The sequence below is a fragment of the Cetorhinus maximus genome, chromosome 6, assembly GCF_964194155.1.
Source record: "Cetorhinus maximus chromosome 6, sCetMax3.hap1.1, whole genome shotgun sequence".
Lineage (NCBI taxonomy): Eukaryota > Metazoa > Chordata > Chondrichthyes > Lamniformes > Cetorhinidae > Cetorhinus > Cetorhinus maximus.
This window is the reverse complement of record NC_135884.1, coordinates 122,313,234-122,329,781: the sequence shown is the minus strand read 5'-3', so window position 1 is coordinate 122,329,781 and position 16,548 is coordinate 122,313,234. Positions and strand designations below refer to the sequence as shown.

At 42.6% G+C, this 16,548-nt stretch overlaps 1 protein-coding gene across 2 annotated transcripts in view; it reads left to right on the top strand.

Moving 5' to 3' along the window:
- Positions 1-16,548, top strand: part of cep89 (centrosomal protein 89) — a 146,457-nt gene that overhangs the window by 62,244 nt on the left and 67,665 nt on the right. For both annotated transcript variants that reach the window (XM_078544414.1, XM_078544413.1), the window contains exons 14-16: positions 943-1,058; positions 1,630-1,810; positions 13,083-13,250. In XM_078544414.1, the coding sequence (XP_078400540.1) occupies positions 943-1,058; positions 1,630-1,810; positions 13,083-13,250 (465 nt within the window). The remainder of the gene's footprint in view (positions 1-942; positions 1,059-1,629; positions 1,811-13,082; positions 13,251-16,548) is intronic.

The following is a 16,548-nucleotide window of genomic DNA, read 5'->3' as shown; positions in this document are numbered from 1 at the left end:
ATTTGGACATGGACTGCTTCAGTATCTGAGGAGTGGTGAATGGCGCTGAATATTATGCAATCATCAGCGAACATCCCCAATTCTGACCTTATGATGGAAGGAAGGTCATTGATAAAGCAGCTGAAGATGGTTGGGCTGAGGACACTACCCTGAGGAACTCCTGCAGTGATGTCCTGCAGCTGATGACCTCCAGCAAACACAACCATCCTCCTTTGTGCTAGATATGACTCCAACCAGTGGAGAGTTTCCCCCCTGATTCCCGTTGACTCCAGTTTTGCTAGGGCTCCTTGATGCCATAAGACCATAAGACATAGGAGCAGAAATTAGGCCATTCGGCCCATCGAGTCTGCTCCGCCATTCAATCATGGCTGATAAGTTTTTCAACCCCATTCTCCTGCCTTCTCCCTGTAACCTTTGCCACACTCAGTCAAATTCTGCCTTGATGTCAAGGGCAGTCACTCTCCCCTCACCTCTGGAGTTCAGCTCTTTTGTCAATGTTTGAACCAAGGCTGTAATGAGGACTGTACTTTATAAGTACTTAATGGCAGTAATGTGGCTCACTTAATACTTGGTAAAAGTTACATATATATCTTCTGCAGGGAAAAGGAACATGTCCATGCATTGCACCTTTTTTTTAAAATTAAACAACAGGGTGGGGGACAATAGTTCCCTGATGCATTCTCTATGGCAACATCTCGACCAATCAGAGTTGACTTGCCAACCAATCAGCATCCATTTCTCATCCAGTATAAATTGCTGCTTCCTTTGAAATTTGGGCATTCTTGAATCTGTCCTGATGAGTGCAAGATGAAAAGCTTCAACAGCATTTTTTTCCAGCAATAATAAAGAATTTGTGATCTCTTTTCAAGTAATGTTGCGTATAGTTTCTAACTCGTGGTGCTGGATGCAGCACAGTTCTTTCAATTTTGTTTGTCCTTCCAGGAATCAATTGCAGGATCAGGCAAAGTTGGTTTTGGAGGAAAACCAAATCTTAATGGAGCAACTTGAGATACAGCAAGCCAAAGGAAAAAGCAGTCATAACAGACATGTGCAGGAAGGTGAGCCCAAGCAAAATAAAGCAGGAATTCTGATAATTAAATGAACTCTTTCTTATTGTGATAACTGTCCCAACCATCCACTTGGATTTCTTGAAGACTTTTCCATACTATCATGTGACTTACTTCAGGGAAAGGGGAGGTGAAGTATAATTGTTAATGAGTGGACTCTAGATTACCCCCACCTGCCAGTTTTATTATACTCCAATGCCGTTTTAACATGAAGAAAATGTTCCCTTCATGTTTTCTTAGCTGTTTCCCTTGACTTTTTATTTTGTTTATAATGTTTTAAAATATTCCTTCAACAATGCCTGACAGTTTCCAACTCAGTTCAACAGCAGACTTTGGTACATGTAGTTACATTGCATATTTGAGTGTTCTAATATTTCAGAAATATGATGCATCCTACACTGCAACATACATCACCATTATCCCTACAGCTTTGGCTTCAGATTTGGTCCATCATGTTCTGGAGCTTTTCAGGCTATTGGTCACAACTTTGGTTTCCCATCAAACATGGTTTACCTTTTTTTAAAAAAAAGTTTCAATCTATATTTTCTTATTTTGATATTAGTGTCAAAATTGACCAAACAACTGATGTTGCTGGAAGCAGAGAATCAAAGTCAACAAGAAGAGTTGCATGAGACTCAACAAGAGCTGAACAACCTTTGCTCAAAGTATGACCAACTAAAAGCAAGCCATGATGCCAAAGTGGGAGCTGATGAGCATACGACAATGGTGAATGACCTGAAAAGGTATATCTTTTTAAAACAATTGCTCAAATGCTTAAAATTTTCATTTATAAACCAGAAATCTTTAAGGTCTGCATATAGAATTGGGAGGGGTGTGTGAAGAACCATTTTAGGTTGACATTTTGTCATATTGCCGTAGGATACATGGAATTGATCAAAGTACGGTGGTGATACGAAATCTTTAAAAAAATACATTTAAACTGCTCAAATAGAATTTCAAACAAGATGTGTCAAAATTCCTAAATAAAACTAGGGAATGATAGGAATGTATGGCAGGTATGCTGATACCTGCAAATATAGAAGCTAGGTTAATAAACTCAAATGTAGGGTCTTGCCATACCCAATTCCATTGCTTTTGTCTGTACTTTTTGAAGGTCGGTTGTCTTAAATTGCGTGAAGTATTCTCAATGTGGCCTTACCAACGTAGGTCAGAATAACTCTTTTTAACTTGAAATCCAACGCACTCAAGATGAATAACTTTGCTTCAGATTGACTAGATTCATTGAAATATTTTGATCATATCGAAATCCTTCCTTCTAAAATAGTATCTGTTAGGTGGCCTTGTTTCACCTTCCACTATGCATTAACTTGATTAATCTACTTTTAAAATCTATCTGCCTCTCCTTAGCCCATCTCCTTTATCTGTTCACATCAGTTTGAATAGTATTGATTCCCTTTACATTTGCCAACTGTCCACATTGCTTGGAGTTGTCAGCAAATGTTATATTACTAGAAATATCTAAAACTAGTGACCTCAGACTAAGCAGGTCTTGACCGTAGCTCAATTAACAAACAAGTCAAAAGTGAAATAGAGGCAAAATGAACTGTACATACGTTGCAGAAAGAATTGGATAGAATCACTGGATAAAGATAAGAACAAATGTGAAAGGAGTAGCCAGAGGAGCAGCGAGATCTAGACAAAAGCATAACTGTAAACAAACTATAACAGTAAAATGTTCGTTCAGCAATTCAATAATAAAATGTCAGTCAGAAAATATGGAGTGCTGTTTTGGGCTGCATTAGAGTGCTTCAGTTGGAGTTTGATGAGAGAGGGACTTTTAAGGGTTAATTTCTATCTAAAGTCTAATCTTTCTTTAATTTAGCAACTAACTAAAAGTTGCTCCTTGAGTCTGGAGAAGGTGAGTTTTCGTCTAGCTTTAAAACAGGAGTAATACAGGCTATGCTTGCAGCTGCAGATAGTTAATTAGTTAACTGGCTTAAACAGGTTTTCAGAAGCTAGATTCAGACAGCATAAAACAAGCCATCGATAGTGCTGCTTTTTTCTGCACTGGAGTGCTGCTTCAGGCTGCATTAGAGTGCTACAGTTGGAGTTTGGTGAAAGAGGGAGTTCACTGAAGAGGGAAGGAGGTGATCTTTCATTTTCAACTTTCCTCAGTAAGAAGAGCGGCGGCCTTGATAAGTAGGATCTGGTCTGTATTCTTCTGTCCTAATATCCTCTAAACTAGAGGAAGTAAAAGTAAAGAGAGTAATTTAAGGATAATTGATGGCAGGGCAGCTCGGCCAAGTGGAATGCCCCTTCTGTGCGATGTAGGAAGTCAGGGACACTTCCAGTGTCTAGGGTGACCATGCATGCAGGAAGTGTCTCTAGTTGCAGCTAGTCAAAATCCACGTTTGGAGCTGGAGCTATGGCTGGAGTCACTGTGGAGCATCCGCAAGAATGAGATATTCATGGATAGCACATACAGTGAGGTGGTCACACCGCAAGTAAAGAATGTATAGGCAGAAAGGGAATGGATGACTGGCAGACAGAGCAAAAGCTCTAGGCAGGTTGTGCAGGTGTCCCCGGGACCATCTCCCTCTCCAACAAATTTTCTGTTTTGGATATTGTTGAGGAGATGGTTTCTCAGGGGAATGCAGCAAGAGTCAAGTTCATGGCACCACAAGTGGCTCAGGTGCACGGGAGTGGTGGGGATGGTGTGGGAGAGCAATAGTGTTAGGGGATTCTATCGTAAGGGAAACAGATAGATGTTTCTGCAGCCACAGACGTGACACCAGGATGGTGTGTTGCCTCCCTGGTGCCAGGATCAAGGATGTCACTTAGCGGCTGCAGGACATTCTGAAGGGGTAGGGTGAACAGCCATAGGTCGTGGTCCATATTGATACCAACAACATAGGTAAAAAGAGGCTTGAGGTCCTGAAAGCAGAATAAAGGGAGCTAGGAAATAACTTAAAAAGCAGGACTTCAAAGGTAGTAATCTCTGGATTACTCCCAGTGCAAAGTGCTAGTGAGATTAGTAATAGGAGAATAGACCATATGAATGAGTAGCTGGAGAGATGATGTAGGAGGGAGGAATTTAGATTCCTGAGGCATTGAGATTGATTCTGGGGAAGATGGGACCTGTACAAGCTGGACGGGTTGCACCCCAGCAAGACCAGGACCAATATCCTCACAGGGGTATTCACTAGTACTGTGAGGGAGGGTTTAAACTAGATTGGCAGGGGGATGGGACCCTGAGCAGGGAGATACAAGAGAGGGAAACAAAGATAGGAATGAAAGACACAAAAGTAGAAAGCAAAAATGGAAGGCAGAGGAAACAAGGCTAGCAGCAAATAGGGCCATAGTACAAAAAAAATGTGTAAATATGTTAAAAAGACAAGTCTAAAGGCACTGTATCTGAATGCATGGAACATTCGCAATAAAGTAGATGAATTAACAGTGCAAATAGATGTAAACGGGTAAGATATGATTGCGATTACAGAGACGTGGCTGTAAGGTGACCAAGGCTGGGAACTGAATATCCAAGGGTACTCTATTTTGGACGGACAGGCAAAAAGAAAAAGGGGGTGGCATGGCATTGTTAATTGAGGATGAAATCAGTGTGATGGTGAGAGAGGATGTTGGCTTAGAAAATCTAGATGCAGAATCAGTCTGGGTGGAGCGAAGAAGCAACAAGGGGCGGAAAACATTATTGGGTGTTGTCTATAGGCCTACAAACAGTAAAGATAAGATTGGGGATGGAATTAAACAGGAAATTAGGGATGCATGTAACAAGGATGGTACAGCAATCATGGGTGACTTTAATCTACGTATACACTGGGCAAACCAAATTAGCAATAATGCTGTGGTGGATGAATTCCTGGAGTGTGTACGAGATGGTTTTAGACCAATATGTTGAGGAACTGACTAGGTAACAGGCTATCCTAGATTTGATATTGTGCAAAGAGAAGGGGTTAATTAATAATCTTGTTGTGCATGGTCCTTTAGGGAACAGTGACCATAACATAATAGGATTCTTTATTAGGATGGAAAGTGAAGTAGTCCGACCTGAAACTTGGGTCCTAAATCTTAACAAAAGAAAGTACGAAGGTATGAGGCGTGAGTTGGCTAAAATAGATTGGGGAACTTCATTAAAAGGCATGACCGTGGGTAGGCAATGGTTAATATTTAAGGAATGGATGTATGCATTGCAACAGTTATATATTCCTTTCTGGCGCAAAAACGCAACAGGAAAAGCAGCCCAACCATGGCTAACAAAAGAAATTAAGGATGGTATTAGATCCAAAGAGGAGACATATAAAGCTGCTAGAAAAAGTAGCAAGCCTGAGGATTGGGAGCAGTTTAGAATTCAGCAAAGGAGGACCAAGAGCTTGATTAAGAGGGGAAAATTAGAATATGAGAGTAAACTTGCAAGGAACATAAAAGTGGACTGTAAAGGTTTCTATAAGCATGTAAAAATAAAAAGATTAGTGAAGACAAACGTAGGTCCCTTACAGCCTGAAACGGGAGAATTTATAATAGAGAACAAGAAAATGACAGAACAATTAAACAACTACTTTAGTTCTGTCTTCACAGAGGAAAACACAAATAGCTTTCCAGAAATACTAGGGAACCAAGGGTCTAGTGAGGAGGAATTGAAGGAAATTAGTATTACTAAAACAATAGTCCTGGAGAAATTAATAGGACTGAAAGCGGATATATCCGGGCCTGATAATCTACATCCCAGTGTACTGAAGGAGGCGGCTATGGAAATAGTGGGTGTGTTGATCTTCCAAAATTCTGTAGATTCTGGAACAGTCCCAGCAGATTGGAGGGTGGCAAATGTAACCCCACTATGTAAAAAAGGAGGGAGGGAGAAATCAGCGAATTACTGACCAGTTAGCCTAACCTCAGTGGTAGGGTTAATGCTAGAGTCTATTATAAAGGGTATGATAACAGGACACTTAGAAAATATCAACGGGATTAGACAAAGCCAACATGGATTTGTGAAAGGGAAATCATGTTTGACAAACCTACTGGAGTTTTTTGAGGACGTAACTGGTAGAATAGATAGGGGAGAACCAGTGGATGTGTGGTGTATTTGGATGTTCAGAAACCTTTTGATAAAATCCCACGTAAGAGGTTAGTGTGTAAAATTAAAGCACATAGGTGTGGGGGTAATATGTTGGCATGGATTGAGAACTGGTTAGCAGAAAGGAAACAGAGTAAGAATAAATGGGTCTTTTTTGGAGGTGCAGATGGTGACTAGTGGGGTACCGCAGGAATCAGTACTTGGGCCCCAGCTATTCACAGTGTATATCAATGATTTGGATGAGGGAACCAAATGTAATGTTTGCTGACAACATGAAATCTGGTGGGAATGTGAGCGGTGAGGAGGGTGTTAAGAGGCTTGAAGGTGATTTAGACAGGTTGAGTGATTGGGCAAGCACATGGCAGATACAGTATAACGTGGCTAAGTGTGAAGTTATCCACTTCGGTAGCAAAAGCAGAATGGCAGGATATTATTTAAATGGTGATAGATTGGTAAATGTTGATGTACAAAGGGACCTAGGTGTCCTTGTACACCAATCGCTGAAAGCAAGCATGCAGATGCAGGAAGCAGTTAGGAACACAAATGGTAGGTTGGCCTTCATTGCGAGGGGGCTTGAGTACAGAAGCAAGGATGTCATACTGCAGCTGTACAGGGCCTTGGTGAGACCACACCTAGAGTATTGTGTGCAGTTTTGGTCTCCTTACCTAAGAAAGGATATACTCACCATAGAGGGAGTGCAGCGAAGGTTCACCAGACTGATTCTTGGGATGGCAGGATTGACGTATGAGGAGAGATTGGGCCGACTAGGCCTGTATTCACTGGAGTTTAGAAGAATGAGAGGGGATCTTATTAAAAGGTATAAAATTCTGACAGGGCTGGACAGACTGGATGCAGGGATGAATGACCTACTCCTGCTCCTAATTTCTGTTTCTATATGAGAACCTTAAAGACTGGCTTGAAACAGGCTGAACACAGAATATTAGTTTGGCTCCAGCTGGAGTATGTGGCGGAAATAGATGAGGATGATCTTTTGAACACGGAGGCTGGTGGGGTGATAAGTGAGGGCAAGGGGGACCCTATCATGTTTCTGGGAGGGAGAAGAAGGTGTGAGGGCGGATGCGCGGGAGATGGGCCGGACACGGTTGAGGGCCCTGTCAACCACCGTGGGTGGAAAACCTTGGTTAAGGAAGAAGGAGGACATGTCAGAGGAACTGTTTTGGAAAGTGGCATCATCAGAACAGATGCGACGGAGGCGAAGGAACTGAGAGAATGGGATGGAGTCCTTACAGGAAGCAGGGTGTGAGGAGCTGCAGTCGAGGTAGCTGTGGGAGTCAGTAGGCTTGTAATGAATATTGGTGGACAGTCTATCACCAGAAATTGAGACTGAGAGGTCAAGGAAGGGAAGGGAAGTGTCACACCTTCCTCTCTCTCCCAGAACCATGATAGGGTCCCCCTTGTCCTCACTTATCACACCACCAACCTACGCGTTCAAAGGATCATCCTCTGCCATTTCTGCCAACTCCAGCATGATGCCACTACCAAACACATCTTCCCTTCAGCCTCCCTGGCGGCTTTGCGCAGGGATTGTTCCCTCCGGGACACCCTGGTCCACTCCTCCATCACCCCCTACACTTCAACACCCTCCCACGGCACCTTCCCATGCAACTGCAGAAGGTGCAACACCTGCTCCTTTACTTCGCCCCTCCTCACCGTCCAAGGGCCCAAACACTCCTTTCAAGTGAAGCAGCGCTTCACTTGCACTTCCCTCAATTTAGTCTACTGCATTTGCTGCTCCCAATGCGGTCTCCTCTACATTGGAGAAACCAAATGCAGACTGGGTGACTGCTTTGTGGAACACCTTCGGTCTATCCACAAGCATCACCCAGACCTCTGTCGCTTGCCATTTCAACACACCACCCTGCTCTCATGCCCACTTGTCCGTCCTTTGCCTGCTGCATTGTTCCAGTGAAGCTCAACACAAACTGGAGGAACAGCACCCCATCTTCCAAGTAGTCACTTTACAGCCTTCCGGACTTAATATTGAGTTCAACAATTTCAGATCATGAACTCTCTCCTCCATCCCCACCCCCTTTCCGATCCCCCTTTTTCCAATAATTTATAATTTTTTTACAACTATATTTTTTCTTTTCCCTTCTATTTTTAAATTTATTTTGATCTATTGTTTCATCTCCACCTTTTAGCCCATTTTGATCCCTTCCCCCCACCCCACGTGCACTAGGGCCATCTGCCATTAGCTTGCTTCCCTTAATGTCCCCATTAGCACATCCTTTAGATAATATCACCACTGTCAACACCCCTTTATCCTTTTGTCTATGACATCTTTGGCAGTCTCTTCTTGGCCTCCACCTACCACTGGCCTCCTATTGAGCTCTCCTGTCCCACCCCCTTCTACCAGCTTATATTTCATCTCATTTCTATATGTCTTAGTTCTGATGAAGGGTCATACGGACTCGAAATGTCAACTGTATCCCTCTCCGCAGATGCTGTCAGACCTGCTTAGTTTTTCCAGGTATTTTTGTTTTTGTTCTAGATTTCCAGCATCTGCAGTATTTTGTGTTTATAATAGCTTAGTAAACATGCGTTTTGACAGGAAGATCCAGTCTAATCAACCTTGAAATTTTTGAAGAAGTGACATTTCAAGTGGATAGTGGTAAACTTTATGAAATATTGTACCTGGACTTCTGATTGGTGGAAGAAGGAATGCTGGCCAGAAGAACTGCCTGGTCTCTTTGAAGAGTGTAATGGAATCTTCTACATCCACTTGAACCACAAGATTAGGCAGACAGGGCCTCTGACATTTCAGGGCAGATTTTCTACTTACCACTGATGTTGCAGATTAACTGTCCATTATATAAGTCAACTGCTTTTCATTTCCTTGGCTTTAAATGGAAATGAAAGCTGGGCAGTTTCTATGATGAGCAATTGATCTGACATACCAGCTTTACACCTGAGCAACATATTTACCATCTGTTCGTCAGCTGAAAAGTGCCACCTCTGACCAACACTCCCAAAGTACTGCACTGAAGTATGAACCTAGATAATGTACTGAAGTCTTGACCTATCTAATGGCCAAAGAGATTGATCCAATTATCGGATCTTAGTCCTAATTGAACTTTGTTTCATAGAAGTGTTTAAACAAATATGGTGAGGCAAGGTGAACGAAATGGAGGGGAGGCGATAGCATAGTGGTATTGTCGTTGGACTAGTAATTCAAAGTCCCAGAGTAATGCTCTGGAGTCCTGGGTTTGAACCAACCATGGGAACTCAATAAAAATTTGGAATTAAAAGTCTAATGATGACCATGAAACCATTGTCAATGGTAAAAACCCATCTGGTTCACTAATGTCCTTTAGGGGAAGGAAATCTGACCCACAGCAACGTGTATAACTCTTAAATGCCCTCTGAAATAGTCTAGTAAGCCACTCAGTTGTATCAAACCGCCTCAAAAAAGGAATGAAACCGGATGGACCATCAGGCTTCAACCTAGGCACTGGAAACGACAACGGCAAGCCTGTCGACCCCCTAACATCTGGGGGCTAGAGCCAAAGTTGGGAGAGCTGTCTCACAGACTAGTCATGCAACAGCCTGACATAGTCATCCTCACGGAATCATACCGTATATCCCAGACACCACCATCACCATCCCTGGGTATGTCCTATCCCACCGGCAGGACAGACCCAGCAGAGGTGGCGGCACAACGGTATACAGTCGGGAGGGAGTTGCCCTGGGACTCCTCAACATCGACCCCGGACCCCATGAAGTCTCATGGCTTCAGGTCAAACGTGGGCAAGAAAACCTCCTGCTGATTAACACGTACCGTCCTTCCTCAGCTGAACACCATTTGGAGGAAGCACTGAGGGTGGCAAGGGTGCAAAATGCACTCTGGGTGGGGGACTTCAATGTCCATCACTAATAGTGGCTCGGTAGCACCACTACTGACCGAACTGGCCAAGTCCTAAAGGACATAGCTGCTAGACTGAGTTTGTGGCAGGTGGTAAGGGAACCAACAAGAGGGAAAAACGTATTTGACCTCATCCTCGCCAACCTACCTGCCGCAAATGCATCTGTCCATGACAGTATCAGTAGGAGTGACCACCGCATAGACCTTGTGGAGTTGAAGCCCCACCTTCACATTGAGGATACCCTTCATTGTGTTGTGTGGCACTACCACTGTGCTAAATAGGATAGATTTCAAACAGATCTAGCAACTCAAGACTGGGCATCCATGAGATGCTGTGGGCCATCGACAGCAGCAGAATTGTACTTGAACACAATATGTAACCTCATGGCCCGGCATATCCCTCACTCTACCATTACCATCAAGCCAGGGGATCAACCCTGGTTTAATGAAGAGTGCAGGAGCAGCACAGGCATACCTAAAAATGAGGTGCCGACCTGGTGAAGCTATAACACAGGACTACTTGCGTGCCAAACAGAATAAGCAACAAGTGATAGACAGAGCTAAGCGATCCCACTATCAGTGGATCAGATCTAAGCTCTGCACTCCTGCCACATCCAGTCGTGAATGGTGGTGGACAATTAAACAACTCACTGGAGGAGGAGGCTCCACAAATATCCCCATCCTCAAATGATGGGGGAGCCCAGCACATCAGTGCAAAAGATAAGGCCGCAGCATTTGCTACAATCTTCAGCCAGAAGTGCCGAGCAGATGATCCATTTTGACCTCTTCTGGAGGTCCCCAGCATCATAGATGCCAGTCTTCAGCCAGTTCAATTCACACCACATGATATCAAGAAACGGCTGAAGGCACTGGATAGTGCAAAGACCATGGGCCCTGACAACATTCCAGCAATAGTGCTGAAGACTTGTGCTCCACAACTTGCTGCGCTCCTAGCCAAGCTGTTCCAGTACAGCTACAACACTGGCATCTACCCGGTTGTGTGGAAAATTGCCCAGGCATGCCCTGAACACAAAAAGCAGGACTAATCCAACCCGGCCAATTAGTGCCTCATCAGTCTACTCTCGACCATCAGTAAAGTAATGGAAGGGGTCATCAACAGTGCTGTCAAGCGGCACTTGCTTAGCGATAACCTGTTCACTGATGCCCATTTTGGGTTCTGCCAGGGCCACTCAACTCCTGACCTCATTACAGCCTTTGTTCAAACATGGACAAAAGACTCCTGAGTTGAGGTGAGTGACTGTCCTTGACATTAAGGCCACATTTGACTGAGTGTGACATCAAGGAGCCCTAGCAAAACTGGAGTCAATGGGAATCGGGGAAAACTCTCCACTGGTTGGAGTCGTAGCTCGCACAAAGGAAAATGGCTGTGGTGTTGGCGGTCAATCATCACAGCTCCAGGACATCACTGCAGGAGTTCCTCAGGGTAGCGTCCTTGGCCCAACCGTCTTCAGTTGCTTCATCAATGACCTTCCTTCCATCATAAGGTCAGAAATGGGGATGTTCGCTGATGATTGCATAATGTTCAGCAGCATTTGCAACTCCTCTCATACTCCTCTCAAATGCACCAAGACCTGGACAATATCCAGGCTATGGTTGACAAGTGGCAAGTAACATTCATGCCACACAAGTGCCAGGCAATGACCATCTTCAATAAGAGAGAATCTAACCATCGCCCCTTGACGTTCAATGGCATTACCATCACTGAATCCCCCACTATCAACAGCCGGGGGGTTAACATTGGCCAGATACTGAACTCAACTAGTCGTATAAATACTGTGGCTGCAAGAGCAGGTCAGAGGTTAGGAATCCTGTGATGAGTAATTCATCACCTGACTCCCCAAAGCCTGTCCACCATCTACAAGGCGCAAGTCAGGAATGTTATGGAATACTCTCCACTTGCCTACTCACAACACTCCAGAAGCTTGACACCATCCATGACAAAGCAGCCTGCTTGATTTGCACCACAACCACAAACATTCACTTGCTCCACCACCAACACACAGTGGCAGCAGAGTATACCATCTACAAGATGCACTGCAGGAACTCACCAAGGCTCCTTAGGCAGCGCCTTCCAAACCTACGACTGCTACCATCATGGGCAGCAGGCACTTGGGAACACCACAGGGAAGTTCCCCTCCAAGCCACACACCATCCTGACTTGGAAATATATTGCCGTTCCTTCACTGTTGCTGGGTTAAAATCCTGGAAATTCCTCTCTAACAGCACTGTGGGTGTACCTACACCACATGGACTGCAGTGGTTCAAGAAGGCAGCTCAAGGCAACTAGGGATGGGCAATAAATGTTGGCCCAGCCAGCGAAGCCCACATCCCATGAATGAATAAAAAAAATGTGATGAGGGAGCAGAATAGAATGTAAAAAGAACAGGAAGTGGAGGAAGGAATAGAAAAGCACATCAGAGAGGGGATGGTGTAAAATGAATAAGACTATTGAGCAGAGGGTTGCAGGTTTGGGTAGTGTGTATAAAAATGTAAAAAATACTTTGAGGGAAAAGAATTGAGCTGAAAGCAAAAATTGTAATGGGACATAGTAATATTACCAGAGAAATAGCTTAGGTTAGGGCACAATTTGGAGCTGAAAATTCCTGTGTAGAACCACTGAAATCAAGTTCGAAGTATCAATTTTAAAAAATTGAATCTTTTTTTTGTTGAAAAAAATCATAGGAAAAACTGAATTCCAACAAACACAGGTAAATTTGAAGAAAATTAATAAAAGTATTTTTTTATTTTTTGCATTTTTAAAGCTTAAGAAATTAAGTAAGGAACTTGAAAAAAGAGCATAGTTCAACTAAGTGATAGTCCACACAAGTATTTACCGTTGGTGGCCACATTTTCAAGGTATTTGCCATCAGGCTCGCACTTAAACCCCAGATAAAAAGTAAAATTAAAGAACCTATGTTTATTTTTATGGCCCAGCCATTTAACTGCCACAAATTGTGTATTTAGTAAATGTGCTTTGGTGTGTGACCTGAGGCAGCCTATCAGTTATTACCTCAATCTCCAGGGTACTATCAGTAGTGTGGTTATTGTTTCTTTCTGTTAGAAAACTGCAGCTGGAACGAGAGAAACAGCATGCCGAAATGGAGGAATTGATGGGAAGAATTGCATCTTTGCAAGCTGAGAAAAAGAGCCTACTCTTTGAAAAGACAGAATTAATAGCTGACAATAAGGCTTTAGAAGCAGAGCTGCAAGTATCACAGAAGTCAAACAGGTACAATAGATAAATAGGTAACCAATACATTTATTTTGAACTATAAATGCATTCTACTGAGACAATTAAAATTTCTAAATTTTGATTCTAATTCATGTGGTAAATATTTTGAAATGAAATTTTTATATCCTTGGTATATCCGATTTTGTTTTCTCAGTTTCATCTTTTACATGTCCTCTGTTTCCCTAAAGGTGCTCACTCCAGATGGAGTATTGTTCATTTGTGCAGGTAACCTTATTACACCTTGCCGAAGTAGCCTTTCTTGACATAATATTGTAGGCCATTATGGTTTTATGTGGTACTGTTCTGACCTGACCAACCACCTATTGTTTGTATAATTTGTGGCTTGCTAAACCATGTAAAGAGGACATTGAGAGTCACACGTATGCCCGATAGGATAAAAATGTTAGGTTCTATTCCCTGAAGTATACGACTGAACCATTTGGGATTTTGTACAAAATGCCATGAAAGGATTTGAACTCATGGACTCCAGGTTGCTAGCCAGCTATAACCACCAAAGCTGCAACCTGACCTAACACACCCACTTCTGATTAAATTTTTTTTACGAGCAAGGAGCAGCTGTAGGCTGTTCAGCCCCTCGAGCTTGCTCCACCATTTAATAAGATCATGGCTGATATGTCAATAACCTGAAATCTGCATCCCACTTACCCCCGATAACCTATCACCCTTGCTTACCAAGAATCTATCCACCTCTGCTTTAAAAATATGCAAAGACTCTGCTTCCACCACCTTTTCAGGAAGAGAGTTCCAAAGACTCATGACCCTCTTTGAGTGAAAAAATGTTGCCTCATCTGTTTTAAATGGGTGACCCCTTATTTTTAAACAGTGACCCCTAGTTCTAGATTTTTCCATAAGAGGAAACATCCTCTCCACATCCACCCTGTCAAGACCCCCTCAGGATCTTATATGTTTCAATCAAGTCGCCTCTTACTCTTCTAAACCCCAGCAGATACAAGCCTAGTCTGTCCAACCTTTCCTCATAAGACAACCCACCCATTCCAGATATTAGTCTGGTAAACCTTCTCTGAACTGCTTCCAATGCATTTACATCCTTCCTTAAATAAGGCACTGTACACAGTACTTCAAATGTGGTCTTACTAGTGCCCTGTACAAGTGAAGTATAACCTCCCTACTTTTGTATTCAATTCCCCTCGCAATAAATGATAATATTCTATTAGCTTTCCTAATTACTTGCTGCATTTGCATTCTAGCCTTTTGTGATTCATAAACTAGGACACCCAGATCTCTCTGCACCTCAGAACTCTGCAATCTCTCAACATTTAGATAATATGCTTCTCTTTTATTCTTCCTATCAAAATGGACAATTTCACATTTTCCCACATTATACTCCATTTGCCAGATCTTTGCCCACTCACTTAACCTATCTATACATTTTTGTAGCCTCCTTATGTTCTCTTCATAACTTATTTTCCTACCTATCTTTGTGTCATCAACAAATTTGGCAACCATTCCTTCAATCCCATCATCCAAGACATTTATATAAATTGTAAATAGTTGAGGCCCCAGCACTGATCCCTGTGGCACACCACTCGTTACATCTTGCCAACCTGAAGAAGACCCATTTATGCCTACTCTCTGCTTCCTGTTAGCCAGCCAATCTTCGAGCCATGCCAATATGTTACCCCCTATACCATGAGCTTTTATTTTCCGCAGTAAATTTGATGTGGCACTTTATCAAATACCTTCTGGAAATCTAAGTATAGTACATCCACCAGTTCCCCTTTAGCCACAGCACATGTTACTTCTTCAAAGAACTCCAATAAGTTGGTTAAACACAATTTCCCTTTCACAAAACCATGTTGACTCTGCCTGATGACCTTGAGCTTATCCATGTGACTTGCTATAACTTCTTTAATAATAGCTTCTAATATTTTCCCTATGACAGATGTTAAGCTAACTGACCTGTAGTTTTGTGCTTTCTGCCTCCCTCCCTTTTTGAATAATGGAGTTACAATTGCTATCTTCCAACCTAATGGGACCTTCCCCAAATCTAGGGAGTTTTTGAAAATTAAAACTAATGCATCATCTATCTCACTGGGCATTTCTTTTAAGACCCTAGGACCCGGGCTCTTTTCAGCCCGCAGCTCCAATAATTTACTCAGTACCACTTCCCTGGTGATTGTAATTTTCTTGACTTCCTTCCCACTTTCATTTCCTGTTTTATAGCTGCTTCTGGAACGTTACATGCACCAGTTTTCACTATAGAGGATACAAAGTACCTGTTCAATTTATCTGCCATCATCTTGTTTTCCATTATCAGTTCTCCAGACTCTCATTCTATAGGATCAACGCTCACTTTGTTAACTCTTGTTTTTCTATGTTTATTAACCTCACCACAGTTGCTAGACTATTTGAATCTTAGGAATAGAATAAACTTTTGTCACTTACCAAATACTTACCAAATAACTAGCTGCTTCTCCTGTAGCAGAGTATGACCACTTCCTGAAGGCTGAGAAAATTAGAAAGCAAAAGAAGCACCTCTTTCCCTTCCTTACCCAACTCCCAGCACTCGATTCTAAATCGCTTTCAGGTGATTGACAGTTAACTGCCACTAAGACAGTGCCTGATGGAGGTGTCAGCTGTGGCTCAGTTCATAGCACCCTCGCCTCTGAATCAGAGGGTTGTGGGTTCATGTCCCACTCCCGGAAACCAAGAACTGTGATTGTACTCGAAAGAGTTGCAATCTGTGACTGTTGATAACGCGAAAGAATTTTTTTTTTTAACTAGGCTACTTAACTTAAAGGCTGTTAATTCTGGGTTGTTAGTTCTCGGTCAGAATCTGATTCATACTCCAAAATTAAACTTGAAAAAGATTTACCAGTTGAATTCCCACTTTAATGCTTGCTTGTACCTGTCCTTTTCTTTAAATATTCTAAATTTGATGGAACAATGATCACTGTTCCCCCAAATGTTCTCCCACTGAAATGTGCCGCTCTTCATTCCCCAGAGCTAGATCCAACATTGCTTCCTTACTTATTGGATGAAAACACACTGGTTAAGAAAGGTCTCTTGTACCCACTTCAGAAATTCCTCCCCTCTACCTATTACACTGTCACTATCCCAATCAATGTTAGGAAACATTATCCAAGCTCGCTAATATAGGGTGAGGAAAATTTGCATTATCATTACTCTATGGTTCTTGCTGTGATCTGCCTTCAAATTTGCCCCTCTATATCTTTCTCACTATTTGGTGGCCTATAGTATGCACCCAGTAGCGTAATAGCTCCTCTTTTGTTCTTTAATTCTAATTTCTGAC